Below are 13,959 nucleotides of genomic sequence, written 5' to 3'. Positions count from 1 at the left end.
ATAAGTAACTTCAGTAAAAATTTTAAGTTTGATATTCAATTGGTTTAAGAGATACAAAACTCGTGAAAAATTCAATATTTTGCATTAAATATGGTATGCCTAATTTCATTTCTTATTAACATTTTGTGTTAAAATTCTGCAAACTGTAATTTGGAATGTCAATCAACAACATTACAATCCTGAAATGACTGCAATAAAGTAGGGGGAGAACCAGGACTTCTTCATGCAGCTCCGGCACCCACCCAGCATCGTATAAAGTGGGTACCTGGAGGAAAGTGGGGGGGAGGGGGGTAAAGGTGGCCAGGGGCGTGTCCACACAGTGCACAGGGGAGCACTTTACTTTTATTTTATGCACTTGGATTCAATTTTCTGGACACATTTTGCTGAGAAACATTAATTCAGGTGAGTACTACAATTAGTGATGGGTCGTTCGTGAACGAGTCGTTCAAAAGTAACGACTCTCTTTTGTGAGCGGTGAACGACTCGTTCACCAGAATTGAACGACACATTCAAAGAGTCGTATGTGTGCCACGACTCCTCCGCCCGCCAAGCAACTATTATTCCATTATTGCCTTTCCTTTCCACGAATTTTGCGAGGAAGGCGCATGCGCAAGTGTATACTCGCCTGGCGGCCGGAATTTTTTAAAGAAAGCAAGTCGATTCTGCGGGCAGCAAATGGGGACTGGAGAGGAGAGGGAGGGGGGGGGTCCTCTCTGTTCCTTTTCCCTACCCCTAGTTGAGTAAAGCTGGCTGAAACGTGCCGTGTACGATGAGAGGGGAAGGAGCATGCTCGCGAGTCGACTCTTTCCTTCATTCAAAGAGTCGTGGCACACTTTAGCGACTCTTTGAACGAAGGAAAGAGTCAACTCGCGAGCTCGCGACTCGCGAGTGTTGTTTGCAGAGAGAGAGAGCGCGCAACCTCAGCCCATGACGGGCAGCGAAGAACAGCCAACAAATTTGTCCTGTAGTTTGAAGTTCGGCCAAACCATTAGCGCTAAAATTACAAGAAATTAAATTTTAATAAAAAATATTAGGGGAGTCTTGTAAAGATTTTGGGAAGGTGTTAGGCACAGACCTCTTGATTACAATATTCCGATTAGCCTATTTTGAGTTGTTATTGTTTAAGTCCACTTTATGTGCAGATAGGATAGTCGGGACTGGACCTACAGTTTAAAGTGGGATCCGAACCTTCACTTTGTATTGAACACGGTATCCCTTGATTACCGGCGACGTTATAACTACGCCATCAGGGAGACCCGATTAGCCTATTGGAGCATAAAAGTGGACTTATAACAATTTTTGCCAAGCAAACCATTTTAATACATGACAGCATTAACCACTATGCTATTAAAGTGAATCAGAAAAGGGAGGCAGTAATTTATAATTTGCAACACAAAATACTTAGTGTGGAAAGCGATTGTTACTTTTAATTATTTTCTAAAGTGCCGGCCTCCATGGTGGAGTGGTTAGTACACCTCATTACTCATCCTGATCTTCGCGATTACCCAAAAAAAAGTGACAGAAAGGCGAAGTAAAATAAACCAAATCAATCAACCAATCATTATTTTCTAAAGCAAGATCAAAGACAATAAACACCTTTTGTTTTATGTTACTCCAAATCCAAAAATGACGTAATACAAGCAGCAAGCACAAGTTCAAATGATAAACCTTTAGTGAAAATAACAAACATGTATTAAAACAAAAATTATAACTTACAATTTTTTATATTCAGTTAAGAATTACCTAATAGAACAAACCACATGATAATGAATTAATTATAAGTGGACTCGTGAAATGAAGGTCTTTTTATATTTGAATACTACATTATGTTCTGTTTTTCTGATTTTTTAATAAAGAACCTGAGAGACAAACACACGCTCACACACGCAGTTATACATAATTTCTTATAATCCGATCTATAATAGATATTCAATTTGTTATAACATTAATTTAATATATTTTGTGTAATACAAGGAACAAATTTGAAATTATGCGGGGAACGGTGGGGATTTCCCCTCTAACGATCATATCATGCAATTTCCCTCTCTTTCTCTCTGTATGCATGTGTACATACATATACTTATATATTATACACGTGAGATTAGAAGATTAAAATTTAAATCACATTGAAATGATAACGTTATTAGAGACGAATCACAAATTTACACCAATAGAAACACAGCATTATATACAAAATAAAAGTAAAACACAAATGAAAAGCAAAGATAAATATGAAAATTCAGTGCGCAAAATCATTGCAGAACAAAAATGCAATCAATAAAATTAATATTGACAAAACTAACTCAAGTATTCTATAATGTATGCCGGCGTGGTTAGCACATCAAGGGTCTCGAGAAATATAGTTTAAGGGATGTAAGGGATGATCCTTCCACGTAGTACACCCAATTGTCAACCTCAGTTCCACATAGTACACCCTGGACTGCATTTTGCAGACTAACGAGGCTCTGGCGTCTATACCTACGGCCAGTATAATTTTCGTAGGAATGTGTGTGTGTGTGTGTGTTGTCCTGTGTTTTGTCCTTATGTGTGTAGAGTGCCTTTCCAGCCTCAGCTTTTAACCGGTCAGATTATTTTAATATTTTAGTTACTACAGGACATTACAGTTATGTTATTTTAGTTCTGGTAAGGGGCTGGATCCCGTATAAAGTGAAGGGTGCAAAATAGCCTAAGTGACGCACACAAAATTTTAAATTCATATTCAATCATAGCCTTTAGTATAAAACAGAGATGTGATGGGGAGGGCCGGCCCCCGTGGCGGAGTGGTTAGCACATCGCGGCACGAGGGCAGGGAATCCTGAGGCCGATATTCGGTGGAAACACATAGCGGCTCGGGATACCACTTTTGCCCAGGCTTTGCTCTTCTGCCACTTTGGCTAATCGCGAACATGAAAATCAGTGATGATATAATGAAATTGATGAAGTGACACTCAATTCCGAGATTCCTCTTAGCGCACTGTTCTAACCACTCCTCCACAGAGGCGACTGAAATTGTTGGAAGTGAATCAGTTTCACAAGTAGCAGGGCATTACAAAATCGCAATGAAAACAGGGCCAACCCTTCCAAAGTTGGTGAGATGATGAGAGACACTCTGTGTAAAATGTACTGTCCGAGAATCTCGTCTCATTGGAGTAACGATACCGATTTATGCTTTGAAATCGATAAGCGAACAAGACCTGACAGGTGTTTTTAACTTGAAATCAAATCACGAACAAGATATGCATTCTCATTCACGAGTTGAAACGATGTGCCAAGTCATCTTGTCTCACCACGATACTCGATCGAGTTGCTCTTCCGCTTCGTGCACATGTAAACCTTTTAATTTACACGTTCAATTTTATTTATCCAAGAAAACAAATCTGTTAACATGAGAATGAACAGAAGAAATAAGCTACTAGTTATTTTCCCATTAAGGAACAAACAAATTTTAAAATGCTATAATTTCTTATAAATTAGCATCAGTAATTATATTTTATAATTTATTAATTCAGTTTTAATATTTTAACTGCTTAACACGCTTTGTTGTATTTTATGCATCTTTTATACCTAATTACTTAGTATTGACAGCGAGGATGAATGAATTTTACGTACAGATAAGCTAATCGGGACTGGATCTACAGTTTAAAGTGGGATCCACCAGGTATCGTTACAAGGCAACGACGGAGGATGGATGGTGATTAGAGTAATTGACAAGAGGTTAAATACAGATTACCACTCATCTCTGGGCTGGGGTTCGAACCCGGAACTTTCGGTGTCAATAGGCTTACTTTGAGGAGGGCGACACTACTTATCTGTCACTCCAAGATTATTTCAAGCTGGCCAACATAGAAACCAAGAAACAAAGAACATGCACCATTTAGTATGTTTTATTTATGTTATTCAGCCATCCTTTCATTCCTTGTTAAATCCTGGTAAGGAAATCGCTTCCTGTCTCGGATTCGATCCTCTGTGGAGGCACCTTGCCCAGTGATTTAGACCCCCAGTTTAAAATGTAGCTTCAATCCCGAGCATAAAGTGAACTTTAAACATTGTCTGACAAAATCGTTTTCATATGACGTGAAATATTTCATTAACATTAACGTGTAAATATTTTACTAATGAAAACAGCATTAAAGAATAAATATAGAAGTTTAATCATAAATCTCATCGTACATGATACTGCAAAAAAGCTTTTATTGAATGACTGCAGAATTAGGAACAACTACGTAAGATGGACATGGGTCATGTTCACGAGTGATATAAACAGCTGTTGGCCATCTGCGGTGAGCCTACGTGTTAAGGTGTTTTACTAGTAGAAAGCAACATTAAAAAAAAATACATACGTATAATTTGGCCCGCTTTATAGAAATTCGATCATACATTATGATATTGGCAGAAACTTATATTGAATGACTGTAGAACAACAAAAACATGGATATGGGTTGGACATGGATAATGTTCAAGAGCGATATATATTTCTTAAACACAGCTGTTAGCCATTCGCAGAGAGCGAGCGGGTGGATCCTACTTTAAACTGTAGATCCAGTCTGCTGGCGAGACTGCCGCCGCCGCGCCTTGTGTAAGAGAGCTCGCGACTCGCGAGCGAACGATGAGTGAGGAGAAGAGTCGCTAAGGCGAGCGAGTCGTTAAGGTGCTCAATGACTCTTCGTGCCGACTTGCGAGTCGTGAACGATGAGGGAGGAGAAGAGTCGCTAAGGTGCTTAATGACTCTTCGTGCCGACTCGCGAGCCGTGAACGAATGATGGGGAAAGAGTCGTGGGACTGTGCTGTGACTCTTCGTTCTGTTTCAAGAGTCGTGAATGAGCGATGCTCGTGGAAATGCAAGCATGTGTCGCAGCGCAGATCTGTAGTGCATTTTGTTATGATATTAAAACCAGTGATCGAATGCAAAAAAGGAAGAATATGTAAATGCACGTTATTACTAATAAAAGGTTGATATAATTATATAGCATTTCTGTGTATGCTATCGTACTTCATAATTTGCATTATCCGCAGCATGAAATGTAAACTGAAACAAAATACAAATATAGAAAATCTCACTCATGAGGCAGAGTAATGAAAACAAGTATGTGTATAAAAAAAGTATAAATTTTGTTTGTGTGTGTGTGTGTGTTTACTGTTTACACATATATGTATATCCACACACATACAGAATCGTATTTGTATTTTTCTTATTTTATGCTGCTTTTCTTCAAATTTTAAGTAATCGCGACGATGAGGATGATGCGTGATGATATAGATGAAGGGACACTCGTAAAGAATATCCTTGCCCAGACCGGGACTAGATCCCGGGAACTTCTGTGGCAAGATCAAATGTCGATTACTTCAGAATCTTGGCCATCTAGTCGGCTACACGCACACACACATACACAAAAATGCAATACAATTTATTAATCTTGAAGGACGTACGTTGTGTTCGTTTACTTAAATACAATCATCTGCTTCAACACCACCTACCCCCTTCCCCCTCTTCAGGCATGTGTTTCGAGAAAAAGATGCTTGGCGACTCTTTTGAACGACTCTTCTCAGTGAGCGAGCGCTCATGAGTCGACTCGCACAAATGAACGGCTTGAACCCATCACTAACTACAATTGAAGAAAACATACCAGAATCCGTAGTGGTATATAAAATGAATTTTATATATTCTGAAGGTTATGCTTCCTAGTGTTACTGGAAGTGATTCCATTCCCCAACCAGGATAAGTCTATTCATACATGTCTTGTAGACACCACTGTCGAACATTCTAGAAGAACAAGCATTGAACTTTGAGCATGAGTGATATGGGCACTTTAGGCAATGCTTCTGTAAAAACATACCGTGCGTTCATTTCGATCTTCAGCCGAGAGATCGGGAGAAGCGTGGAGGGCTGCGCTGACGGAGATGCCGACATTTGCAGCCTGTAATGCCCGCTTATTTTTATGGACATATGCATACATTTATATAAATAATGCAAAACGAGCACTAACCTGTGTTATAAGAGTACGGTTTTAATTTTAGTAGCTTAGTGGCTGTATGTGCTGATGATTTTGACATGCCCACCTCTTGTGAAACACGGCGTAGAGGTTTGTTTGGAGAACGTTCTAACGATGTACCAATATCATCAAGTTTTGCTTCGGTTAGAATCCGTCGTTGTTGCTTAAATGTTTTAAAATTTAACGATCCAGTTTCTCGTAATTTAAGGACAAGATGTCTAACCGTATCTCTGTGTGGAGTTGAAACGCCTGGGAATTTCTGTACAAATTGATTGATTGATTGATTGATTTAGTTTATTTTACTTCGCGTTTTGTGCCTCTTGGCTAATTTGCGAAGATGGGGATGAGTGATGAAATGATGAAATTGATGAATGGACATTCACAAACAACCAAGCCCGACCGGGATTCGAACCCGGGACCCTTGGCGTCGTAGCGCGATGTGCTAACCACTCGGCCACAGGGTCGGGCTGTACAAATTGCCTACACACGTCTCGACACGAGTCTGTTTTCACGTACGTGTCATACATAAAAAAATCTTTGTTCTAACGTGAACCTTGTGGCTGGCATTCCAATCGTCTCACTGACACAACACATATACACACTGCAATAACACAAACAAGTAACTGCAAGTAACCAAGAATAACACTCTTGCGCACAGTACGAAATTAACACACTCTTGGTTACATTGCTCGCCTGTCATCATCTAGTTGCGAAGCAACAAAAAAAACTCGAGCTCAGATATTTCGGATTGCAAGGAAGCTCATGAAAACCATTCACTTTTAACGGTTTCATCTGCAGCGTAATCTTGATACAGTGTTCCACATTCGAAACCTCCAAACGATCCCCATGGCCACAAAACTCTTTCAAGGATATAAACTTAAGCAGGATGTTACTGGTCAAAACTATGATTATAATGCTTTGTTATCTGTGGCTCTTAACATCGTTTCTATAGCGTATTTATTTGTGTATATAAGAGCAGAACTTGGATGAATTACAGAAGAACTTTTGCGTGTTATAACACAGGTTAGTGCTCGTTTTGCAATATTTATATAAATGTCTGCATATGTCTATAAAAATAAGCGGGCATTACAGGCCGCAAATGTCGGCATCTCCGTCAGCGCCGCCCGCCACGCTTCTCCCGATCTCTCGGCTGAAGATCGAAGTGGACGCACGGTACTATGATGACTTTTCTTTCCTTGTTTCCACAGGCAGCCAGAATTTTGTAACTGGGCATTCAACTTGCCGAGAGGAGAGGCATGCTTGCAGAAATGGGACAATATTCCTGAGGGCACGGACGTCTTGGTTACCCACTCTCCACCCATAGGGCATGGGGATCTCTGCTGTACAGGGGTGAGAGCCGGTTGTGTTGAGTTGTTGACAACAGTACAACAACGTGTAAAGCCAAAATACCATGTATTCGGACACATACATGAAGGTAAGGATTTGACTTCTAGATTTCGAAATAGTAGAGCCGTAGAGATACATTATATTACGAATAATGACCGAATACCTGTACGAATGTGCTCACCAGGATCTGGTCCAGTGTCAGTGTGGGTAGATCCGCGATTTGCTACTATGACAGCCTCTGCCCATCGATAAAGACTTTCCACTAGTTTGCGATAAATGTTGGCTAGTAGTCAGTTCGATTCCTCCTGCAAAATGATGAGCAGCTTGATGGTGGTGTTTAGGCAGTTTGACCTAGATCGCAACCGGCACTTTACCTCATTTCACAGATGTTCGGTGGGGTTGAAATCAGGGCTCTGAGGTGGCCAGTTGATTTCATTCCCTCCCATGTTGTCAGGCCATTTGGGTTATGGCCCTTGGTTTATGGATGGGCTCGTTGCGATGCTGGAAATGAAAAGGGCCACTTCTGAACTGTTGTCACAAGGTGTGGGTGCACAGAGTTGTCTATTATTGCAGGATAGGCATCAGCATTCAGGGTTCCAGGCACCAAAACCAACAAACCAATAGCATACCATGAGAAATAGTCCCATGCCATGATTCCACCCATGCTGAATTTCATGGTGGGGACAATACAATCTGGAAAGAACCGCTCCCTGGGCATTTGCCACATCCATCAGATCTCCACAACATGTAGCATGATTTGTCACTCTATAGGATATTTTTCCATTATTCTATAGGCCACAGCCACTGTCAACGTGCTGCATTCCGGATAGTAATCATTGACTTATGTGCTGCAGCTCTTCAATGGACTCCCCAGTGCCACCACCTCTTGCTGGATGTATGAGTACTGTGTGGCCGTACAGGCTAGCTCTTTTACCCTGGGCCGCTTGGTTGAAGCCACACAATAGGTGGTTGGGGACCAAGCCGTCCAGGATTCGATGCCCGGCCATACCTGCACGGTGCACATAAACAAATAGAAAATACTATTGAAATGATGGAAAAGGAGGGGGTTGTATGTGAAATTATAGGGATTCTGATTGTTGAACTGCTGTAATTATGTGATTATGATTGTATCTACACAAAGATTCTCTACATATGTCTTCCTATTGTGAGTGTGTTAAGTCCACCACTTAATTTTGATTTTGGTCACTTACTCCGATGTACTGGTACTGTCCACTGATGAAATCCATTGTCGGCCGTTATGGAATCTGGATGTCCCAAGTGTTTGTGGTGTCTGTCACTGCAGTATGGAACTCGGACCGACGTTCATCTTCTCCCACTGGCTCCGTTACACAGTTCGCTGCTTCCTGGAGTGTCAAACGCACTGCCCTTGGATGACATGGGAACACACTTCCTTCTCACCAAAGTTCTGGACACTGACTAGTTACATATATACTTTTATGTGTAAAAAGATACATATTTGTTTCGTAACGAAAACTATCCCGTTCATCATAACTCAAATGTTATATTGCTATTGTTCAGACACTGACCCTTTTTTCACAAGTTCTTAACACCGACTGTTCGCTACAACTTCTTGACACAGCCAAAATTCACAGTTTGGTTTGGGTTTTGTACATGTCCAGTTTCTATTGGCTGACGTGGAGGAGGGGTTGGTTGCAGGGAAGAATGGAAAATTTTTGGACATTTGGAGGACAAAGGGGTTTGTAGGAGAGAAAGTAGACAAATATAACCATCCCCTTTTGTGGGCTCTCAAAAGGGGACAAGGCAAATGACCTTTGTTTGGCTTCACTGGAACTGATGGGGACTTGAAGTCACTTCCTGATGCCTCTAATCCCTTTCGGTCAATTTGTTTAGCTTCCCACATCGTGGTTGTGGTTTTTATCGTACCCGCACCATTTCCATTTCACCACTACATCGCCGATGAGGCACGACCATGACATCCTACCTGGTAATACTGCCCAAATATCCTTTGCACTGCAGTCACACTATCACCATTCTTATAAAACACTTTCACAGCGAATGCACGTTCCGCACCACTCCAATGCACCATCATTACTAAATGCAAAGCCTTCTTTGCTGATGTCACATCAGTCCGGAGCAAATGCCGGTGCTACAGTGTTGCTAATCCTAGATTCAAAATGTCTTGTTTCCCTCCGCCACCTTGTACAAACAGTAATATATACTTTGCATTTTCAGTAAACTGACTTCTGCTTACCCCTGTACATGTACCATATGTAAAGATCATAGAGAAAATTGTTCTAGCTTCTCACACTGTTAGAAATATTCATTGTTGAGATATACTTATCTGACAATTTGTTTATTGCAACAGGCTCTTGTTCATGATATGAATTTATGGTTGCAGGTTATGGTATATCATCGGATGGAAAAATAATTTTTGTTAATGCTTCAACGTGTGATATTAAGTACCGACCAACAAATCCACCTGTGGTGTTTGATGTTGCGTTGCCACCTGATGTTGGGAAGGAGTAAGCTTTGGAAATTGTTTCTCATGTATTGTCCGTAAGTGATATTGATATTGATAAGTCATGCAGACTTAGTTGTCTGTTGAGGTAGTTCACAACTCCATTATTATAACAAAAAGACAGGAACTATGGGAATTTTTCAGTGAACTTTGAGAACATTGGGTAAGTTTCATAAGAAACATACAGGCTTCATTTGTACATATAAGACATTTGAGTATGGTTATATGCTCATGTTACATTGACAGATGTGTTGGTGCTTTCATGTTTCATAAGAATTGTAGAATAATTTATGTTTTTTATGTTGTCAATAATTTTTATTGTTTAGAAGTTATATTTTTGTTAATGTATGTTTTAAAATGTAGAATGTGCAGTTAATCTCAGGAATATGTTAAGTATTCTATTGAGAAAATTATCACAAGTAGGGGTTAACAATTTCTATCATACTTTCGAGATAAATGTTAAAAACATGAAAATTGCATATCTCTGTAGCTGTACTTTGCATTCAGAATTTTGCCATAAATATTAATATAATTTGAGTTTTTCAAAAAAATATATTAATTTCAAGCAGGGGTGCCCACAGGCCTGAGGGGAGGGGGTTCAACTTTTGTAGGGGTATTTTAATGAAAATTCGATTGGATAAACGATACAGCATTAGATAAAAGTTGAAGCATTTAAAGCATCAGTTTGAGGTTAATAGCAATTATTCGAGCTGCCAATTGAATTATAACAGATAAGTGTGCGCTTGGGGGAGGGGGATGACAAATATGTTGTTCATGCATACCAATACTAAATTGTACATCACCACATGAATTCTAATGGCAGATCGAGCATAAAAATTGGGGGCAGAGGTGCATTATTTAGCAATCTGCCATAAAATTGTTGTTCATCAGTATTTGTCCCTCTTCTTTATCAACAGTAATTTGTATACTGTTGGATGATGGACAATACAAAGAGGGATCATTTGGCAGGCCAATTTTTCCAGATCTCATGAAATTATGTGAACATAACATAATTATTTTTATATCCTTCGTCTTTACAATATCTTTCACACTGAATAGAAGGTAAATATTATGAAAAAGCATAGTCTGTTAAAGAATTTCTATACTCATATGCAATATATGCAACCTTAAAATTTTGAATCTGATGTTTCGGAACTCTAAACCAAAAATGAGTACTTCTCATGATATATAGCTGATCAGAGGTCATCTGGAGATGCAGCGATGACAAAGTAAAATAATAAAAATATTGCATTTTAAATATTTTAGAGAATACGTAAAAAATAAGTCAGAACATTCCCATATTTGAGCGAAATTAGTGAAGTGACATCATGAAGCAGCTAAAAATATGCAAGAGATTCGCTAAAGTTTAGCACATTGAAAGGAGAGCTCAGTCCTACCTCCCGTGCCCAACCATCCTGCTATGTTTCCTGTTGGGTGCAATGGTGTCAGGTGGCTCAACTCATCCCAGAATTCTGTGAATCCAAGGTCAATCAACCGCTAGTTTTCTCCACTCTTGAAGGAGACCTTTTTTTTTCAGCCCCCATACTTACAAACCCGACAGAGTTTCTGTGATGTCATGAAGATGAAACTTCTCAGAGTGTCTGCTATTTCCAGCACTGTAGAGCATTCAACGATCTTGTTTTAAAGAGGAAAAACATATTGAAGAACATCGCAACACAACTTACATAGAATACATAAATGTAATAGTGCATGGAAAAAATTTACCCACAGTTAGTGCTGGAAAAAGAGTAATTCTTCATGCATTGTATTTCCTTCATAGTATTTCTCATGTTCATTTTTTGGATCCTGCTGTTCAAATCAGACAGAACCTTTTTCCTAGCACATCTTACCTTAACACTAGGGATGGCCAAAAGTATCAGAATTCCGGAAAATTTAAAATCTCGATTCAGAAATTTTACTATCCAGATTTCGGAAGCAATCTGATTTTCGGATAGAAAGGTGTAACAATTTTTCCATTTTTGATGTAAATTTATTAACAAAGTTTCATCTTCCTCATCTTACGATTATATACTCCGTAGAAGAAAAAAATCTGGATTTGACGATCCCTACTTCACACGTCATGTACGAACACTGTTATCGTCATCAATGTAGGAATGGCACCTTTTTTTCAGTATCTTGTTTGGTGTTCATTCATTCATTCATTCATTGTTTTCTGCCTAATTGGCAGGTTTTTCACTGCAATCTCCAGCTTTCCCTGTTCTCTGCCTTACGCTTCGTAATAGCATACGACCCAGTTAATTTAATATCATCCATAAGCTGATATCTCTTTCTTCCACGGACTTTTCTTCCTTCAACCATTCCCTCCAAGGCATCTCTTAGCAGGCAGTTTCTTCTTAGACAGTGTCCTAACCAGTTTCTTTTCCTCTTCTTGATGGTCTCCAGTATAGATCTTTTTTCACCAACTCTTTTCAGTACGGCTTCGTTTCTTACCTTGTCTGTCCATTTTACACGCTCCATTTTCCGCCATGTCCACATTTCCAAAGCTTCGAGTCGTTTCTCTTCATTTCTTCTCAACGTCCAGGTTTCTGCACCATATAGTGCTACACTCCACACAAAACATTTCACTAATCTCTTCCTTAGACCTATGTCCATGGGTCCACAAAAAACATTTTTTCTTCTATTGAAAGCTTCTTTTGCTATTGCGATTCTCATTTTCACTTGGTTGCAGCTCATGTCACTGCTTATAGTGCATCCGAGGTACCTGAAGCTATCCACTTGCTGGATTCTTTCACTGTTTGCTCTCACATTAATATTCCTTGGTTTCCGTCCTATAACCATTGCCTTTGTCTTCTTTACATTAATCTTCATTCCATACTGCTCACAGCTGCTGTTTAACTCTTCTAACATACTATTTATGGTTATTTCATCCTCAGCGAATAATGCCATGTCATCAGCAAATCTTATGCAGTTTATTCTTCTTCCTCCCAATTTGACACCTCCTGTGCCCTGGAAACAAGTTTTCACTATATCTTCTAAATAGATATTAAACAAAGTAGGCGATAGGCAGCATCCTTGTCGTACTCCTCTTCCAATTTCACAGCCTTCTGTCATTTCGTCTCCTGTTCTCACTTTAACTCGTTGATTCATGTATAAGTTGCTTAGAAGTCTTCTCTCTTTCCAATCTACACCAATTTTCTTCAGAATTTCTAAAAGTTTAACCCAATTCACTCTATCAAAGGCTTTCTCCAGGTCTACAAATACTACAAACACCTCCTTTCCTTTCTCTAAATATCTTTCCCCAATGGTCCTCAGTAAACCAATTGCATCCCTTGTACCTCTTCCTTTCCTGAAACCAAACTGTTCTTCCTCTAACTCGCCACTGACCTTCGAGTATAGGCGTCTGTTCAGAATTCTTAGAAGAATTTTTGCCGAGTGAGATATCAAGCTGATTGTCCTGTACTCAGAACATTTTCTGGCATTGCTTTTCTTCTGCAGAGGTACCAAAACAGTCTCCGTGAAATCTTGTGGCCAATCCCCTTTCTCATAGATTTCATTGCATAAGTGCAGTATTTCTCTTTTTCCATCTCCAAGGCATTTGATAAGTTCAACAGGAATTTCATCAGTTGCTTTCCCATTCCTCATTTCTTTGAGTGCTTGCTCAAATTCTTCATTCAGGATATAGTATCCTTTCTCATCATCAGGCACGTCGTCTTCATTTTCTACATTCAGACTGTCTGGGCGATTCTCTTTCTGGTAGAGCTCTTCAACGTACTTTCCCCACACATTCGATATTCCTTTTTTGTCTGTGATTTCACATCCTTCCTCGTCTTCTATCATCCACATTGTTTTCCATTTCTTCTTTTGGAAGCCCAAGCAGTTTACTTCACGATACATCAAGTCATACCTTCCTCTTTTTTCCAGTTCTTCAATTTCTTCACATTTTTGTTTCAGCCATTGTTCTTTTGCCCTGTCAGTTTCTCTTCTTAGCTGGTTATTCAGTATCTTGTAATTATGTCTTCCCTCTTCTGTATTTACATTCTTCCATTTTCTCCGTTCCTCCATTTTTTCCAGCATACTTTCAGTAATCCATGGTTTCTTTGCACTTTTCCTTTCCCTGTAGCCTATTGTTTCATCCACTGCCTTCTGTAAGCAGCTTTTTAT

The 13,959-nt window shown here is 39.5% G+C and overlaps 1 protein-coding gene across 2 annotated transcripts in view; it reads left to right on the top strand.

Moving 5' to 3' along the window:
* LOC145990934 (metallophosphoesterase domain-containing protein 1-like) overlaps window positions 1–13,009 on the top strand; it is a 33,949-nt gene extending 20,940 nt beyond the window's left edge. For both annotated transcript variants that reach the window (XM_083126476.1, XM_083126477.1), the window contains exons 5-6: window positions 7,199–7,425; window positions 9,718–13,009. In XM_083126476.1, coding sequence (XP_082982602.1) covers window positions 7,199–7,425; window positions 9,718–9,845 — 355 coding nt within the window. In that variant the 3' untranslated portion in view covers window positions 9,846–13,009. The remainder of the gene's footprint in view (window positions 1–7,198; window positions 7,426–9,717) is intronic.
* The last annotated feature ends 950 nt before the right edge of the window (window positions 13,010–13,959 follow it).

This window comes from Lepisma saccharinum, chromosome 8, assembly GCF_977018435.1.
Source record: "Lepisma saccharinum chromosome 8, izLepSacc3.1, whole genome shotgun sequence".
Classification (NCBI taxonomy): domain Eukaryota; kingdom Metazoa; phylum Arthropoda; class Insecta; order Zygentoma; family Lepismatidae; genus Lepisma; species Lepisma saccharinum.
The sequence above is the reverse complement of the archived record's forward strand: the minus strand, read 5'-3'. Positions and strand labels throughout refer to the sequence as shown.